Raw genomic sequence first — 18,626 nt, 5'->3', positions numbered from 1 at the left:
GCAGTGCATTGAAACCATGTATCTCAATGCATTGAACGTGCGTACTTTACCCAGCTGTTTTAAAAATCTACGCGCATATATTTTATGTGTGAAAATAAAATAAGACTTCCTCGCTTAAATCGGGATTTACGCATGTAAAACGGTTTATTTTAAAATGTACGCACTTGAATGAAATTACCAGTTTAACCAATTAGTCCACCAGTTTGCCCAGTCCTTCTCCAGGTCATCGAGACCCTCCTGGTTCTTCAGCCTGAACTCCCCCCAGTTCACCCGGACCTCCCTCCCAGTACTGCACAATAAACACGTTTTATGTCACTTACTCCAGATTATTAGCAGGTGCAAAAACTTGTGAGTAAGTTGGCAAATGTAGATATGCAAATGTAGGTATGCCGCTCTCCTAGAGGCATCCCTATCCAGTCAGGTTTTCAGGTTTGTCAGGTCTGCAGGGCCGGGAAACACTGACTTAGAAGATAATCTCTCCCCCCCACCCACCAGAGAATCTTAGACTTTCACAGAGGCGCAGTATCAGAAAAGGAAGATTGCACACTTAAGCCTTATTTGTCGTGTGGTCGTTGGGATCCTGTGAAGGTACATTAGCCCAGGGGTTACAAACACATTCATCAAAAAGCACTTACATCTAATCATTTACCACTTATCCTTGTGCCAACTAAACTCACAAAATGTATTCATATCTTTTCTTCTCTCATCTACACACTGAAACATATCCATATACCTTCCTCTAATTTATACTTATTGCTGTCACCGAACTCTCCTGTTTTTGCTCATTGCATGCCGCCTGTTGCTATATTTTGTTGCCTTGTCTTGCCTTGCTAAACTGTTGTTTTTGTGTATTGCTTGCTTTTATTTTGATACTGTAAACTGCCCAGCACAGAACCCCGATACGGGCAGTATATAAAAACCTGTAAATAAATGAACATTTTTAAAATAGCAACTTATGCACATAACTGTTAGCCCTGCCAAGGAACGCTCTTTTGTTACACACGTATATGGGCACACAAAAGTGAAAATATGTGCGCATTTTGGACTTTTATAAAATACAGAATATGTCACTAGAGGCTATTTATGCATGTATATGCTAATTTTTATGCATGTAATGTTTTGAAAATTCACCTTTATGTATTTAAATACTGAGGTACATATTTTATTGACAAATTATTTATAAAATATACTGTATGTTTTATAAATAATTTGTCAATAAAATATGTACCTCAGTAATCTGAAGTAAGTGACATAAAACGTGTTTATTGTGCAGTACTGGGTGGGAGGTCCAGATGAACTGGGGGGAGTTCAGGCTGAAGAGCCAGGAGGGTCTCGATGACCTGGAGAAGGACTGGGCAAACTGGTGGACCAATTGGTTAAACTGGTAATTTCATTCAAGCGCGTACGTTTTAAAATAAACCGTTTTAAAGTTCATTCTGTTATGTTTTTAATAAATCAGTAAATGAGTTGGTAGTAACATGAAACAAACAATTCCATAGTGTTTGGTTTTATTTTCATTTCAAAGACTTACAGGTCTATACTGTAAAGTGCGGTTGGAGATTCCCCGTCTGCAACTCGCTGTGGGCGCACAATTGGGACGCGTAAAGCGATCCTGCGATACAGTCTCCAGTTTCACGCGTCCTTAGCGCTTCTTGAAACCGACGCATAACCCTTTCCGCACCCAGCATGTATATCATATGTAAATGAACGAATTAGCTATTTAATGAAGGAATTAGCTATTCCCTCCGATACTGTGACGCGCACTCCGATTATCTCCTTTGTAACCCGCTATTTGCCGCGTCCTTAGCCTGTTAGTTTACCGCCTACCCTCTACCTGGTGTTAGTCCTGCACCATGGACGACCTCCATATATACTAACCTGCTTTCAAACTGCATTCAGCCCTTCTTTTTGCATGAACTATGCTGCACGGAACTCCAATTGCATTAGTTATTTGCTTAAAAAAATTATTTCATCCCTGCATGTTCCGTATGGGAGCTGACAGCGGCTTACAAAAAAAATTACATTTCTCATAAAATGCTAAAGTTGTTTTATATATATATATATATATATATATATATGTACCTAGATGTCACTTTCCGAATCCCCCATCTCCACACGGGCGGGCGTGTGGTCATCGAGGCAGCGGCGGCGGGAGCCGGCGGGCGGGTGGGCGCCCGTTCATCCAGGCGGCGGCGGGAGCCAGCAGGCGGGTGGGCGCGGGTTCGATCCAGGTGGCGGCGGGGTGGGCGCCCGTTCATCCAGGCGGCGGCGGGAGGCGGCGGGCGGGTGGGCGCCCGTTTATCTAGGCGGCGGCGGGAGGGCGCGCGTTTATCCAGGCGGCGGGTGGGTGCCCGTCCATCCAGGCGGTGGCAGGCGGGTGGGCGCGTGTTTATCCAGGCGGCGGCGGGAGGCAGCGGGCGGGTGGGCGTGCGTTCATCCAGGCGGAGAGAGCCAGCGGCGAAAGTGGCCTCCAGCAGCCCCCGCCGGCAGTGAATGAATGCACGCCTGTTTACGACCGGCAATTTCGGCGCTCAAGGCGTGACGTCACGACGCTTGACGTCACGGCATGTGACTGCCTTGAGCGCCGAAATTGCACGGTCGTAAACAGGCGTGCATTCATTCACTGCCGGCGGGGGCTGCTGGAGGCCGCTTTCGCTGCCGGCTCCCTCCGCCTGGATGAACGGACGCCCACCCGCCCGCCGCTGCCTGGATAAACGCGCGCCCACCCGCCCGCGGCCTCCTGCCGCCGCCTGGATAAACGCGCGCCCGTCGCCTCCCGCCGCCGCCTGGATGAACGGGCGCCCACCCGCCCGCCGGCTCCCGCCACCGCCTCGATGACCGCACGCCCGCCTGCCCGTGTGGAGATGGGGGATTCGGAAAGTGACATCTAGGTATTTATATATATATAGATATATATCTATATATATCTATATATATAAACAACTTTAGCATTTTATGAGAACTGTAATTTTTTTTGTAAGCCGCTGTCAGCTCCCATACGGAACATGTGGGATGAAATAATTTTTTTAAGCAAATAACTAATGCAATCGGAGTTCTGTGCAGCATCGTTCATGCAAAAAGAAGGGCTGAATGCAGTTTGAAAGCGGGTTAGTATATATGGAGGTCGTCCATGGTGCAGGACTAACACCAGGTAGAGGGTAGGCGGTAAACTAACAGGCTAAGGACGCGGCAAAATAGCGGGTTACAAAGGAGATAATCGGAGCTCGCGTCACAGTATCGGAGGGAATAGCTAATTCCTTCATTAAATAGCTAATTCGTTCATTTACATATGATATACATGCTGGGTGCGGAAAGGGTTATGCGTCGGTTTCAAGAAGCGCTAAGGACGCGTGAAACTGGAGACTGTATCGCAGGATCGCTTTACGCGTCCCAATTGTGCGCCCACAGCGAGTTGCAGACGGGGAATCTCCAACCGCACTTTACAGTATAGACCTTTGTGTTTACTTTATATCAGACATTCCCTTGTTGATGCCCATGCTTCTGAAACCTTGTGCAAGGTGTGTTTTGGCCCTTCCCAGCCTCCTCCACCACCAATGATCTCTGTGATCTGAGGATAAATCACTTTAATTGCTGTTCATTAGCTTATTCAACTGTAATAGGTGTAGTAGTATAAATGTTCATCATTTCCTTTAGAAACTGCACTCTGGTCTCTGTTGCCATTCTCTCCAGAGGTGACTGCATGCTGGCTTCCGGGGCCCTAAAATTGTGTAGTGCGTTTGGACTTTTTCAGTATAATCACTTTATAAATCCAAATTTCTCTGAGGACAAGCAGGTTTGCAGTTCTCGCTCATGAGTGACATCATCCAATCGAGCCCATCATGGAAAAAATATACCAAAGATCTGTAGCTTTCACTGCACTTCACTGGGCACGTCCATGCATGCCATTACAGCTCTCATCCATGCCGGGTCACTTCAGTCTCTCTTTTTCTGTGGAGCCCATCAGTCATGGTTTGTTGACTCTGTTCCTGTTTCTGGGGGCTTTTTTCAATTTTTCTCCTCCCAGCCACAGGATTATCTGTTAGATCTTGTTACTTGTAGTTTTCCCTGGGTAAGATTTTGACGGTTTTTCTAAGTTTTCTTTTGTTGTTCCCCTCCTTGATGTTGGGGCCCTTCAGTGCCTGCTGACCATCGACCCACCACGGCCATAGAGTTCGCTTTTGTGTCCCTTTTATTTTGGTCTGACATGTCTTGTGGGTTCTAGTTATGCCCTGATGCAAAATGACCATGTCTTTAATGGACCCTTATGATAGATGTGTCCTTTGCTTAGAGCATTGCATGATGTACATAGGTATACAGTTTTGACACTGAAAGGCAGACTATCCCAGTTGGAACTTATGGATAGACTCTTTGAGCATTGAAAGCTGATTCATCAACCTCAGCACAGACATCAAATTAACCCAGATGGAAGGAGCCTCATTGGGATTGGGGTGGATCATTGGGTCCTTCGATGTTGTCTGCTGATAGAGAACCTGGAGACAGGCCATTATCTGACTCTCCCTGATTAAAGAAGGCATTAGGTTCTGCCTTTTCGATTCTGCCATTGAGGAGGTCTCATGACTAGCATCAAGGGAAGCCAAAGAAGCATCAGCCTCCATTGATGCATGATTCCAAAATGGGGAAGGTCCGGTACATGTTGAGAACTCCTAAGAGGTTCTCCAGCAAGAAAAGCTCTAGACATGTTGGGGACTCGCAACAGTTTCCACCGGTCCTGGTGTTTGCTACCCTTCCACCTCTTGGTTTCAGAAGAGATGTGGTCATTCCTCTACCTCCCAGTTGGTGTTGGTATTGCGATTTTCACGGAGAAATTGAATAAAAAGATCCAGTAGGCCTTGAAGAAGGCATTGCAGAGCCTTGGTGCCTGGGCATCAAAGCCACCAAGGCAGGCACTGTCAACCTGCTTCTTGATTACCTCCAGGTGCTCACCAGTGATGCATTAATGCCAATGCTGGCACCAATGCCTATTCCATCAATGATGCCTGAAGAGGCATCGGGTCAATGGCTGCCGGCCTGCTGGTGAACTCTGGCTGCTTGAGAGAGGACACTTCCTGCCAAAGTTTCTCTGGGTCCAGGACCAAACAGCCTAGTACACCAATCCAAGACCCGTTGGCTAAGGACAGAGCACCGAGCAAGCATTCACCAGCAGACCAGAATGAGTCAGACTCTCAATCTTTATAGGAGTGTAGCAATGACTCTGCAAACACCTCCTCCTCCAACCACTTTCCTCTACCAGATAGAAGGAAGTCTCCACTGGAGTACCTCTCCTTCACAGGTTTTGTAAGGAAAATGGCAGATGCCATTCCATTTACTTTACAGAGGAGTCCAGAATTATTATTATTATCATTTATTTATTTGATTTGTCACAATTTCTTAACCAAATAATAATCAAACTGACGTACAAACAAAACCAATTCAGATAAGATAACCAAAACAATAAAATCTTAAATAATGAACAATTACATAGGGCCTGATTTTAAAAAGCATTTACATGCTTAAAATTGGGTTTTACACATGTAAATCACTTGAGTAAGTGGACATTTGAAAATCGCTACAATATATGCCATTGAATTGTCCATAGATTTACTTGTGTAAGTGCACTTTACTCAAGTAAATAAGTTTTGAAGATTGCTATGATAGTATGTTACATGTACATGTGTAATTCGTTTGAAAATTATCTCCTTTATCAACATAAAACATAAACAACGTGAAAATAAAAATGAGACAATTAAAACACAATGAGAGAGGCTTTTTCCAAATGAATAGATGCTGGACATCCTCTAGTTCGAAGAGCCCCTTAAGGAGATCGTGGCAGTCCCAGTTTATGAGATCCTTCAGGAGATACAGATGAGGATGTGGGAAAAGACCCTCTCTGTGGCTCCTGTCAACAGGAAGGTGAACTCTGTGTATCTTGTCCAGAAGGCTCCCAGATTTGACAAGTATCAGCTAACACACTAGTCTGTGGTAGTCAAATACCCTCTCAAAAAGGTCAAGCGCTCTAGGACCCAATCCTTGATGCCCCCAGGGAGGACAAGCGCTGCGTATGTCATGTAGCGCTATAGAAATGTTAAATAGTAATACTAGTAGTAGTAGGGATTCTAGGGCCATGGATACTATTGTGAGAGGTTTTTCAAGATGCTATGCTCATTTCCCGCACAGCTTTTTGTGGGCCAGTACATGTGGGACATTCTGAAGTAGGTTCAGGGGTGACCAAGCAACTTCCTCAAAAGCAGCAAGATGCCCTCCAGACACTAGTAGATAAAGGTTTGAAGGGCGATAAACATGCGGTCCATTTGACCTTTGATGTTTTTGAAACAGAATTAAGAGTCTCCTCTGTAGGTATAGGGGCAGTCAGACTTTCCTGGCTGTGAAGCCTCTGATCTCCATCCAGAAATGCAGGAAAAACTTGCTGACTTGCTGTGTACAGGAGAGAATCTCTTCAGAGATGCGGTAAATGATGCAGTCACACAGATCAAGGATCACTGTGCAATGCTCCAACAGGTCTCCACGGGCACTCTGGACCTGACCACCTCCTCTAGGAAGTATCAGAGGCCAGGGCACATGAGGCACTTCTTCTATCCGAGGAGGTGCTATCCTCCGCCCCTTGGTCCCATCTGCAAAAGACTTATCATGCCCATCTGAGACAGCAGAGGTTGCCTAAGCCTCCACACAGCAGCCCAGTCTACACTTTGGATGGGGTTTTGTCTGGATTGCAGAGAACATAACCAGAATCCTAGTTCCCATGCCAGCAGACCTTCTGGTCAGGGGAGACTGCGGTTTTATGTAGGCCCAGTGTAACCTTGGATATGTAAATCCTCAGCATCTTCAAAAGAGGGTACAGAATGAATCTATTGGCATCTCCAAAAAAGCAGCCCCCAGACTCCAATTGGGGTCAGTCACTGCATCAGGAACTGCTTCTAATGGAGCTTTTCTTCCTCTTGAAGGCCAGAGCGGTCGTCTGTTCCGCCAAAGCAAAGAGGGCGGGGATTCTACTCCAAATATTTCTTGATTCCAAAGAAAACACGGGGACTCCATCCCATTCCAGATGTGAGGGCCTTAAACAAATTCATCAAAAGAGAAAAGTTTAAAATGGTTTCCCTGGACACCTTAATCTCCTTTTGTCAAAGAAGGAACCAACTATGTTCTCTCAGTCTTAAGTATATTTATACTCGCATAGAAATTTACTCTTGCTACAAGAAATATCTCTGATTCATCGTGGGAGAACATCACCTTCAGTTTCACTTGCTGCCACTTGGGCTAGCATCTGCCCCATGTGCCTTTACGATATGCCTGGCTGTGGTGGCGACATACTTATGCAGACGAGGGTGCATGTCTATCCCTATCTGGACACTTGGCTGGTTAAGAGCCCATCTCACGATATGTATGACATCTAGATGTTAGAGTTACTAAGGTTCATTGTCAACTACCCCAAGGCTCATCTCAGCCCAACACCTCATTTAGAATTTATCAGAGCTCTGCTAAACACAACTCAGTCAAAAGCCTTCCTTTTGCAACAGAGGGCTGCCACTTTGATGGCTGCGATGGAGGAAATTCAAGAGTCGGCGGACATTAGCATAGAACATATTGAGTCTATTAGGCCTCATGATATCAGTGGTGCATATAATTTCCATGGCCCATCTTTACATGAGAAGAGCCCAATGGTTCTTAAGGTCTCAGTGGCTACAAGCCATTCAAGATCTTTGGGACAGCATGCAGATCACTCAGTCGCTCAGGGACTCTCTTTCTTGGTGACAGGACAATTCCAATGTGGTTAGAGGAATCTCCTTCCAAATTTCTCCAATCTAAATAGTCCTCACGACACCCAGGGCTTGTGATCTGCCCAGGAAAAGTTGCATCAAATAAAATTCCTGGAGCTCTGGGTGATTCAGTATGCTCTAAAGGTTTTCAAAGATCAGCTATCCAACAAAGTTAATCTTGTCCAGATGGGTAAACAGGTGGTGATATATTACATCAACAAGCAGGGAGGTACGGGTTCATACCTTCTGTCTCAGGAGGCAGTCTAGCTGTAGGGCTTGACCATCCGTCAGGAATTGGTTATCAGAGCCGCTTACCTGGCCAGAGTGGAACATGAGCTAACAGACAGACTGAGTTGGTCCTTGCAACCATATGATGGTCTCTGGACCAAGGAGGTAGCAAGCAAGCTCTTCTGCTGCTGGGGATCACCTGTGGTGGATCTGTTCATGTCCCCTTGGAACAGAAAGTCCCACGCTTCTGTTTCAGAGGTCTCGCAGCAAACTAGCCTCTGATGCTTTTGCCCTACATTGGAGTAATGGTCTATTTTATGTGTATCCTCCAATACCCCTAGTAATGAATACTTTCTTGATGCTCAAAGAGAACCAAGGAACCATGATTCTCATAGCCCCCTTTTTTGGCTGAGACAGGTCTGGTTCCTGCTCCTGGGGGAGATGTCCATCAGGGATCCAATCAGTCTAGGAGTTTCCCTAAATCTCCTGACTCAGGATCAAGGCAGGTTGCACCATCCCAGCCTCAAGTCCCTATCGCTGATCACTTGGATGTTGAGAAATTGATACTGCAACCCCTTGATTTGTCTGTTGATGTCTCTCGAGTTTTTAGCTTCAAGAAAGGATTCCACTAGAAAATACTATAGATTTAAGTGGAAGATGTTTGCTCTGTGGTATGAGATAAAGGCCCTAGATTCTTTCTCTTGCTCCACAAAAAAAACAGCTTGATTACCTTCTACTTTTTTCAGACTAATTCTGTTAGGGTCCATCTTAGTGTAACTGGCCCTTACCATCATCATGCAGAAGGTAAATCTATCTCTGTACAGCCTTTAGTTATGCAGTTTATGCAAGTTCTGTTTCAATTACAGCTTCCCATCAGGTCTCCTACTGTGTCTTGGGTCCTCACTGTGGTTTTGTCCCAGCTGATGAAATCTTCCTTTGAGCCACTGCACTCCTGTGACCTGACATACCTGACCTGAAAGGTCATGATTTTGGTGGTGGTCACTTTGGCATGCAGGGTCAGTGAGCTTCAGACCCTAGTAACTTATCCACCTTATACTAAGTTTTATTATGATAGTGGTCCTACCTAAGGTGGTGTCAGAATTTCATCTTAACTAGTCAATTGTCCTTCTAATGTTTTTTTCCCAGGCCACACATTCATAAAGTGATAAAGCACTGCACAGTTTGAATTGCAAGAGAGCCTTGGCCTTGTACCTGGAGCAGACTGAAGCCCTTAGAAAGTCCTTCCAACATTTTGTTTCTTTTAATGCAAATAAGTTGGGGATTTCAAACAGATAATTGGCTAATGGATTGCATCGCCTTCTGTTATACTCAGACAAGCCTGAATTTGGTGGGTCATGTCAAGGCTCACACTGTTTGAGCCATGGCAGTGTCTGTGGCTCCCCTGTGATCAGCCCCCATGGAGGAGATCTGCGAGGCTGTGACATGGAGTTGTCTCTGCTCATTCACATCTCATTACTGTCTGGACAGGGATGGCTGATGCAACGGTAGGTTTGGCCAGTCTGTCCTTTGGAAATTTTTTTTGAGATGTAGAACCCAACTCTTTTCCCTCCTTGGACCTGTTCTTTTTGTTTCAGGCTGCCTCTCATAGGTTAGTGAAATAATAGAAAAAAAGGCTTTTTGCCAACAAAAATACTTTTTTGTGCCTGTTGGCACCTGCTATTGTTCTTCACCCTTTTTTCATTGGAGACAGCCTGTAACTAGGGATTCACCCATGTGTGAGGACTGCCATCCTACTTGTCCTTGGAGAAAGTTGAGTTGCTTACCTGTAACAGGCTCTCTGAGGACAGTAGAATGTCAGTCATCACAAAACCTGCCCATCTATCCGTGGAGTTGGTTTTTCAAAAATTTTCTTCATTGCTAAATTACAAGACTGAAGGGACCCTGCATAGACGCGTGGTATAATGGCATGTGTGGGCATGCTGAGTGAGGCATAGTCCAGATTTTAGAAACTTTGATATAATTTTTCCATGACTGGCTCCATTGAATGATGGTCTTCCATGTGTGATATCTTGCTGTCCTTGAAGAATACCTGTTACAGGTAAATAACTCTGTTTTACACAACATGGTATATACCATCAGGTAACATTTCAACCTAACTGGCGTTTTGAGTTAGCTAATTTGAACTGCTTCTTTTGTAATTTTAGATGTATGAAATTGATTCAGTGTTGACAATGTGCATAGTTTATCTCATGGAAGCCTTGATGAGAATTTTGGTAGCTGAGCTTTGCATGTGGCACCTCCAGCTTTAATTTTTTTATGTATTTATTATAATGAATGCATTTTGTGTTTTTAGGAAGGAAATCGCTGATCCTGTAACATGGAGGATTGTCTTCACACTTCTTCTGAAAATCTTTCCAAACTGGTTAGTTGGGCCCATAGCCATGGTACCATTTGCAGCCTCATTCCAAATCTGAAGCACTTGCTTTCTGAAGGATCTCATGGCAACCTGACAGCCATGTGGGGCTGTAGTGCTGGCCATGCTTACCACTGGCCATTGACTGCCACTTGCAGGGCTGGGTCCCAGGAGAGAGTGTGCTTCCAGGACAACAGGAGCTTCAACTCGGATAGCCCTAGTATCATAGGTGTTCCCTCAGAAACGCAAACCAGCCCACTGGAGAGATACCCTGGAAGATCAGGGAAAGCAAAACTAGACTGCAACCGAACTAGAGACTCATGTGATTTCTCCTACTGCAGTGAACCCTCAGAATTAGATGAAGCTGTGGAAGAATATGAAGATGAAACTACACTGTTTGACATGGTCTGTGAGTCTTCGGTGACAGATGAAGATAGTGACTTTGAACAGCAGGCCCAAAGATCTCCAAATATTTCCCGCAAGAGGCCTGGAGCAGGCTCATCAGTTCTTCCAGGATCCCAGTCTCAGGTCATTGATGAAAGTAGTAGCGATGTTATTGTCAAAAAAATTAAGCAAGAGATTCCTGAGGATTATTATATTGTTGCAAATGCAGAACTTACTGGTGGTATTGATGGACCCGCCTTATCGCTGACACAGATGTCAAAACCCAAGCCTCATACTCCTGCTGGTCCTTCTTATGTAGGGACTTCAAAGCCCACCACTCTTATAGCAGCTTCTCTCGGTGCTGAACGAGAGCTGCAAAACACGTCGTCATCTCCACCAGTTATACCAAGAACTGCAGCTCAGAAGCCTTCTAGGGCATCTTTGACTTCCCCAAACAGAGGACCAGCTAGCACCTCTGGTGCCAGCCAGCAGATAGCACTCCAGATGCCAGTCAGCACGTCATCTACCACCAGTCAGCCGATCAGCATTCCGTTATCAGCTCTGCAGCTTCCTGGACAAGAGGAGCAAGTTGTGTCAGAAGAGATACTGCCACCTGCGTCCAAGCAGGCTGCATCTTGTGAAGTAGCACGGTCGCCCTCAATTAGTACAGAGCCAGAGGTCAGCTCAAGTCAGCAGCAGTCCATCATAGTTCCAAACCTCAGCAATGATGCAACTGCACAGACACTGCCAGGTATGAGAGTTTGTGTTATTCCTACATACTATGGTGGGGGTCTATGCACTTTATTATAAAGAGACAATCTGAATGTGTTGCAGTAAAATTCTGTGCATGTTTGTTTGGAATTTAAACATGGTTGTAGCAAATTGCAGGAAAGCTAATGTTGTTTATTAAGACAAATGTTTTATGGCAAGTTGGTCTGTAGGAGAACTGTTCTCAAAAAAAACCAAAACTTGGTGGAGATCATGTGGGAGTCTGCACATGATTAGGAAGCAGAAGGTGATAAAGGAATGAGTTTGATTATTTTCCTTTGTCTCTAGGGGTGCAGTAAGCCTGGTAAATTTCAAAATGGACCAGACACCCATAAACCACACACAAAAAAGTATCTGAAGGGTGTCTTTCTGGGACAACATGGTGACTGTTGAGCTTGTGCTCTAAACTGACCTAAGCCCTGGGTCTTTAAAGAGTTAATTTGTAGCCTTTTTGGAAAATGAATCCCATTCAGTTTTGGTGTTTATAATCTTTTTTTTCCTTAAAGTACCGATTGTAAGATAGAAAGGATATATGTCTGAAAGCTGAGAACTAGGTCCTCTAGAGATTAGTATTGTTTCCTGAGGACTCAGGATTTCTTTTCTGCTGTTGGCTAAAAGTGGTTTTTTGATACTGTTAAACAAACAAAAAAAAATGCAGACAAAGTGATTTTGATGTCAACATATTGATGGGCTTACTGTGCCCACTATTTGCTTGGTGTTGCCAGCAATACTGACATGTGATTCTTGACTGACCCAATGGCAAGTGGTAGTAAACTGTATGTTGTCATAATTAGATATATTATTATTTGAATTATATTCCACCATTCAGCAACTTCAAAGCAGATTACATTCAGGTACTGTAGGTATTTTATACTATAGCTCTACTTTGTGAGTAACCCATCTCAAACTTACACAGTTGCCATTGATATGCCTTGTCTTGTGGTCGGTGTTCCCCAGAATAGAGTCAGTGGATAAGAGATGATGCGTGATAGATAAATGACACATTCTAGGTGTTAGTAATGGATAGTCTTTTGGGGAGTGGAGTAGGAGAAGTGCATATTTATTTATCTAGTCACTCTTGATTCCACACGTTAGCATTTGGAAACCCCAAGGCAAATCACAAAAAATGTATATCATTAATAGGGTTTTCGCATTCATATTTTATAGTATACTCTTTCCTATCTTGTTATAAAAAATCTTTTATTATTATGTAAGGAATGGTTGGGTGCATGGGCACGCAACAAGGTCAGGTAGCACAAGCACCTGCGAGAGTCTAGGGAATGTTTGGTCTGGAGGTTCTTCCAGGAGTCAGGCTGGGTCACAGTTTGTGAGGCAGGAAGCATAGAGAGGTCCTCCACTGAGCATGTCAGAAGGGCAGACCTGCTATTCAGGCAACTGATTCTAGGCTGGCGTCCAAGCAGCTGATCGCAGGAGTAGCGATCAGGAACAAAGTCCTAGGAATTTGATTGTGTCAATAAGTAAGTTAAAGAAGCCTAGGCTTTAAATTCTCTAGCCAATCAGGGGCGGCTCTTGTGTTGGACTAATGAAAGTTTTCCTTTCCTCTTGCATCTGTAGACTGCAAATAAATAAATAAATAAATGAGATATATATTACTAATTATCCTTCCCTGTATCCGGGAGTGTAGTGGCCTGCTGTTCAAATGCCATGGTTCCAAGTCTCTGGAGCCTTACAATTTATTATTATTATTATTATTATTATTATTAATTTTATTAAACCCTGATACTTGTTTTTTACATAAATAGCTGAGGTATATTTTGTGATGTGGCATAGAACTATGTGTAGTAAAACTATTGAAAAGTGTGTAATTTTGCTGGGAATCCTGGATGGATTGTGTTTCATTTAAACAATGAAAATTCTTCCTATATTTGTAGGAATAAAACTATGACTTTGCTGTGGCAACACTGTCTCTGTAGGATCTCTAGTGTCTTGATAGGGAAAATGATCTAGTTTGATGCAGGAGGAATTGATTTTAAATCTGCAATTCATATCACCAAACAGAGAGCTTTTCTTAAAATCGCCAACTTCTTTCTTTGAACCAGAGGTTTCCTATTATTCTTTTGGGCTCCTGCAGCTCATTTAGAACTAGGACTGGGATCTGGGAGCCATGAACCTTCATTTGCAACCACCTGGAAATGTTTGCCCTGTCTTATAGCCCCTTCACCCTAACCTACTGTACCCAGTCTGGTCATTGCTGTCACACTCCTTCCACTGGGAGCCAGGAACTAGTGCACCTTCCAGAATTCTGCAGTCATGGGACCTAAATCCTTCCAATAGGCCACACTTTTCTGATGATTGGTACATCCTCCCTCCTACCCTGGGGGCTGTAAATGCTGCCTCCCCAACCTCAGCCAATGCATAAAGTGGAAGAATCAGCTTGAGGATCGAATAGGATAAACCCTAGATCAGCATTCCTGAGCCGTTACAGTCAGTTAAATATGTCAGCTCCTAAACTTACACACCAATGAGTTAGTTTATTTGTTTGCATAACATTTTCCAGTTGGTTAACATTTTTATTTTATCTTACGTTTGCTAATAAGACTGCATTCTTGTAAGTCATATTGATTTCTTATAAGTTGAACCTAGAAGACAGAAATTAAACTGAATGCTGACCTTTAACATTTGTTTAAACAGGCTTGTTTATCCAGTACCTAATGTACCGTTGTTTGTGTAACTTTTATGCTATTTTATTATTTTGCAACTGTTTTTGTGATTTTGTTTTAATTTACTAAATGTACTTATTTGTTGTATTTCTGTTATTACTGTAATCCACCTAGCACAACGTTTGTTATAGGCAGAATAAAAACATTTTTAAATAAATAAATAGGTAAACATACTTTAGCATTTCAACAGCCTTGGCTATTTCTATAAGTCTGATCAATGCACTCTCCTTGTGCTATAATTATCTTTGTTTCTTCAGTGCTGTCTGATCCACAGAGAACCCCTTCATAACACTCTTTCATTACCACTAGGTGTCTCCCTTAAGCAAAGACTATGACTCTTACCATCCGCATTCACCTTGGGGAACTGCGAATGCTGCCTCTATAGCATTCCCAGCCCCAGCCGACCCAGGTAGCGGACCTTCTACGTGGTATTGCACACTATGCACAGGACTTACCTTATTGTCCAAACACTGAATTCACAAAGCCAAGAGGAGCTGAGTAATAGGTTATTTTAAGGTCCTCTGTGTCCCATGAAAATGGTATCTGAATGTTGATACCCCTTATCACAAGTTATTTTCAGAATCCAGACCATATGGCTTCATGTATGGGTAAACGGTCTTTTCCCCTGTAAAGTATTTTTACCCATAGTCCCCCATGAGATGGAATTTTACCGAGGAAAATGAATGTGCTCCCAGATATTTGCTTCACTTTCACAGGGTTTAAGGGTAAGAAAATCTTGAGAAAGAAAGATATCTTAACCAATTCCTGAAACTCCTCTTTTTTTTTTTTTTTGTCTAGTTTCAGAAAATATAGCTTGGGGCAGGATGTCCTAATCTTCAGTTACACTATCTGTGGGGAAAGCGGGGTTGGATCCCAAACTTTCAGCAGTGGCTTGCAGACAAACCTAGAACGGTCCGAGGCCCTGTCATTCTGTTGTCTGGGAAAAGTGTCTGCACAATAAGTTAGACCACTACTTGTTATGCTTCCTGAAAATAGACAAAAGAAGCATTCAGGAATGCATGACTGTTTTCTCTATAGCAATTTTTTAACCCAGAATCCCCTGCACATTAGAGGATTATTGCTGAAAAGTGCTGTAGTGCTGAAATTCTATTCTAATTAAGAGGGATTCTGGATAAGGAAACAGTATAACAGGAAAAAAAAAAGTAGCCCCCACTTCTAAAATCCATACATATCCATATATATTTTCACTCTTCAACTAGACCTATCCAGAGGAGCTTATAAAGGCACACTCTATGTACCTTCAACAATATCCTTACATCAGAAACGTGCCATTTCTTTAGCAGGACCCGTCCAATGGAACATGCTCCCGCCAGACATCCGCCTTGAGACCTGCTACGCTTCCTTCAAAAAGAAAATTAAAACCTGGCTCTTTAGCCAAGCTTTTCCAGAACTATGATCTTTTTTTTTTTTTTTTTTTCCACCTCCAGCTATTAAGACTTTCTCACCATCGCAATATTCATGTTCTTTTTATATTACTTGACATTGATTCCAATCCCTTCTGCAGATCACATTTAACTTAGACAGTTACGCCTTATTTTATGATTTGGATTCTCAAAGAGACTTTACAATTTTCTCAATGTTATTTTTTGAATCTGTTTTCCCTGTTCTCCAAGTTCTATAACCTTGTTATATGTACCGCCTCTTGGCGTAATTTTTATGTTTCAATGTAAACCGATGTGATCTGTATTTTAATACAGGAACACGGTATATAAAAATCTAAAAATAAATAAATAAATAAATATTTTACATTGAAAGCTTATTGTTCAGGCACTGAATTCCTGGAGCAAAGAGAAGATAGGTAATAGTTGTAGTCCAGTCTGATACCTACTGGCTATTACTCCTATGAAAGCAGTGTCTAAATAGTAAGATGTCCTGCCACAGATTATATTTTCTAAAACTAGACAAATGATGAGTCCAAAACAGATGACTCTTTTTTTTTTTTTTTTTTTGTTTTGCCCTGCCATTTAATGTTGCCTATACACCTCCTTGAAGTAGAACAATATTACTAAAAAGTGCTTCCGTTCCACAGATTTTCATCATTTTAGATATGGAATATGATAAAGGATAAATATTAGGTGGCAGCCAAGGGAGCCTGTGCACCAGTGAAAAGCCCTGTTTGTGCTGAAAGAAAGCTGCATGATTTGCATAGGTAAACATGAATAATAGGAAAGGGCTGTGCATCGGCAAGTGAATGGTCCCCAGCTCAGGTCTTCCACTTCCAGGGTTGGCTGGAGCTGGAGATGCGGAGGCAGCACTCACAGCCCTTAGTGAAGAGAGAGTCATAGTCCTAGTGTAACGGTGACACCTAGTGGCCGGATTTAGACTCATGATTGCAGGGTTTCGGAAGAAGACCTGGTGTATGGGCCCCAGCCGAGGATTGTTGCTGCAGTGATTGGACTAAAGTAAGTAGGGAATGGATGTTAAAATGTTTCTTATTTTTTCTGGGGGGAGGAATTTGCAAATGAAAATGTTATGATTCCAGATCTCAACCTTGGCATCAGTTGAGCTGGAAGACCAAAGAAGCAGTAGAAAACTGCCAAGCCTTCCCAAAAAACATATGGTGGCTGTTAAGTATACAGGAGAAAACCCCAGGCATCTTAAAGGATGGCTGCAGAGATCTGGCCCGGTCCACCATATGCCCTAGAGCAGCAGGGAATCCTGCTCCGGGGCAGTTCCCTAGGGAGAGAGAATAACTAGTGAGGCCCAGGAAGGGAGAAGAAGCACCAGGGATGAGAAGAAAGCCTAGGGAGGGCCAGTTGTGAATTAAATTGCTGTTTTGTTTGAGAACTGCTAAGGTAAGCAGAGCTGCTTCTGTTTTGTTTTTGTCATTTAATAAAAAGTTTATGAGAGAATAACCAGAGTCCCAGCCTGAGTCTGTTCTCTGGTCAGCCTAAGACTGCTTATAGTGTCACAGTGGTTTTGAACATTTTTATTGCAAAACACAAAATTCCTTTGACCATATGGATGAAAATTCCCTATGATGATGATGATATCTTGAGTGAGAATTGGGTTAACTTCCAATCCTGCAAGGACTTTATTTGCCACTTCATTACAGCACATCCTCACAAGATCAGATGCGATACTTGTGCGTGAATTCTACATTCTAAATTTAGATGATTGTTTTATTTAGATTCTTCATGCGGGAAACAACCTTCATCTAAAAGCCTGTGATAAATGCTCAAGGATTCAGCACATTATACTTTTTATTTACAGTTTTAAATATATCTCTGGGTCTTGAGCAGTTTTTTAGGGTTTTTTTTTTTTGCATTGAATTCAGATTTTGCTTTAAATGATTAATTTTGAAGAGATCCTTATTATAATTTAAATTTTTATAAAAACTCCAAAATAGAGTGAAATATTTAAAACAAACAAAAAAAAAATCTAATGTCCTGGAAAAAAAAATGGATGTTTATGCCCCCCCTCTTTTATAGCAATATATTCTGAGAGGAAAAAAAACCTAATTTATAACAGTGTCATCATATAGTCAAAGATCAATGGATACGTCCTCCAAACTGCTTTAATTCAAATCCATTGACCCTTTCAATTGTCGCCCTTTATAAGGAGAACAGCCTCCTAGGTTAATGGTACAGTGCAGAAGAAAAGTGGTGGGGCTTGGAGAGCAGCAAAATGGGCAGAGTTTGGTGTGGTGAATCTGAGACAGGCAGAGGGGAAGCTTGTCCATTCCAGTTTCAGTAATGATTGCATCAAGCTGGGTTGGATTTAATAACTTGGCAAGGCACGGTCCATGATAGGTGAGCTTCACAGTCTGCTGGAAAGCAGGTGGAAGGAGCACTTGGGCTACCAGCCGGAGGGAACATGAACAACAGTTGTCCTGGCATGTCTCCTCAACGCTAGATGTGGAAACCGATCTTTTCTCTGTATCAGCAGTCATCCTACGCGCATATGAGTGACGGTCGACTGACCAAATATCCAATAGGTTAACTCTGTGCATGCAGCAGTCTGTTTTGAAATTTATTGCTGGATGGAATGAATTGTAAAATTGCTTAAGGTTCTCCTCTTCCTCAGAGTGTGCCATTAAAATGTCATCACTGTACCAGGAGCACTGAAATATTTGTTGTGGTATGCATTTCTCTTTGGGCATGCTGTGGTGCCGTCTTAGTACTCAGATCAGTTACCATGATCTCACGGCTGAAGTAGTTTTGCTTCAGGATGAATTCATTCTGTAATAGCTTTTAGGAGGAAAGAATATTTTAAGTCTTCCATTATCATAACCATTCCAATTTTCAGTTTGATCTGAACTAGGAGGCTTAATTAGAGTGCCTGATTCACTCTGGTGTGCCAGATTAAGCCGAGAGTAAGAGCTGAAATGGTTCAACTCCTAAACAAAAATATTTCCTGCTAGTAATTTTTGGTAATCAATTTGTGGCAATCATTTAT

The 18,626-nt window shown here is 42.9% G+C and overlaps 1 protein-coding gene across 2 annotated transcripts in view; it reads left to right on the top strand.

Annotated features, from left to right (window-relative positions):
• Window positions 1-18,626, top strand: part of KIAA1958 (KIAA1958 ortholog) — a 332,082-nt gene that overhangs the window by 82,852 nt on the left and 230,604 nt on the right. For both annotated transcript variants that reach the window (XM_029614255.1, XM_029614263.1), the window contains exon 2: window positions 10,315-11,509. In XM_029614255.1, coding sequence (XP_029470115.1) covers window positions 10,339-11,509 — 1,171 coding nt within the window. In that variant the 5' untranslated portion in view covers window positions 10,315-10,338. The remainder of the gene's footprint in view (window positions 1-10,314; window positions 11,510-18,626) is intronic.

Source organism: Rhinatrema bivittatum, chromosome 1, assembly GCF_901001135.1.
Source record: "Rhinatrema bivittatum chromosome 1, aRhiBiv1.1, whole genome shotgun sequence".
In the NCBI taxonomy this organism is placed as follows: Eukaryota; Metazoa; Chordata; class Amphibia; order Gymnophiona; family Rhinatrematidae; genus Rhinatrema; species Rhinatrema bivittatum.
Note: the sequence above shows the minus strand (reverse complement) of the source record. Positions and strands in the feature narration are given on the sequence as shown.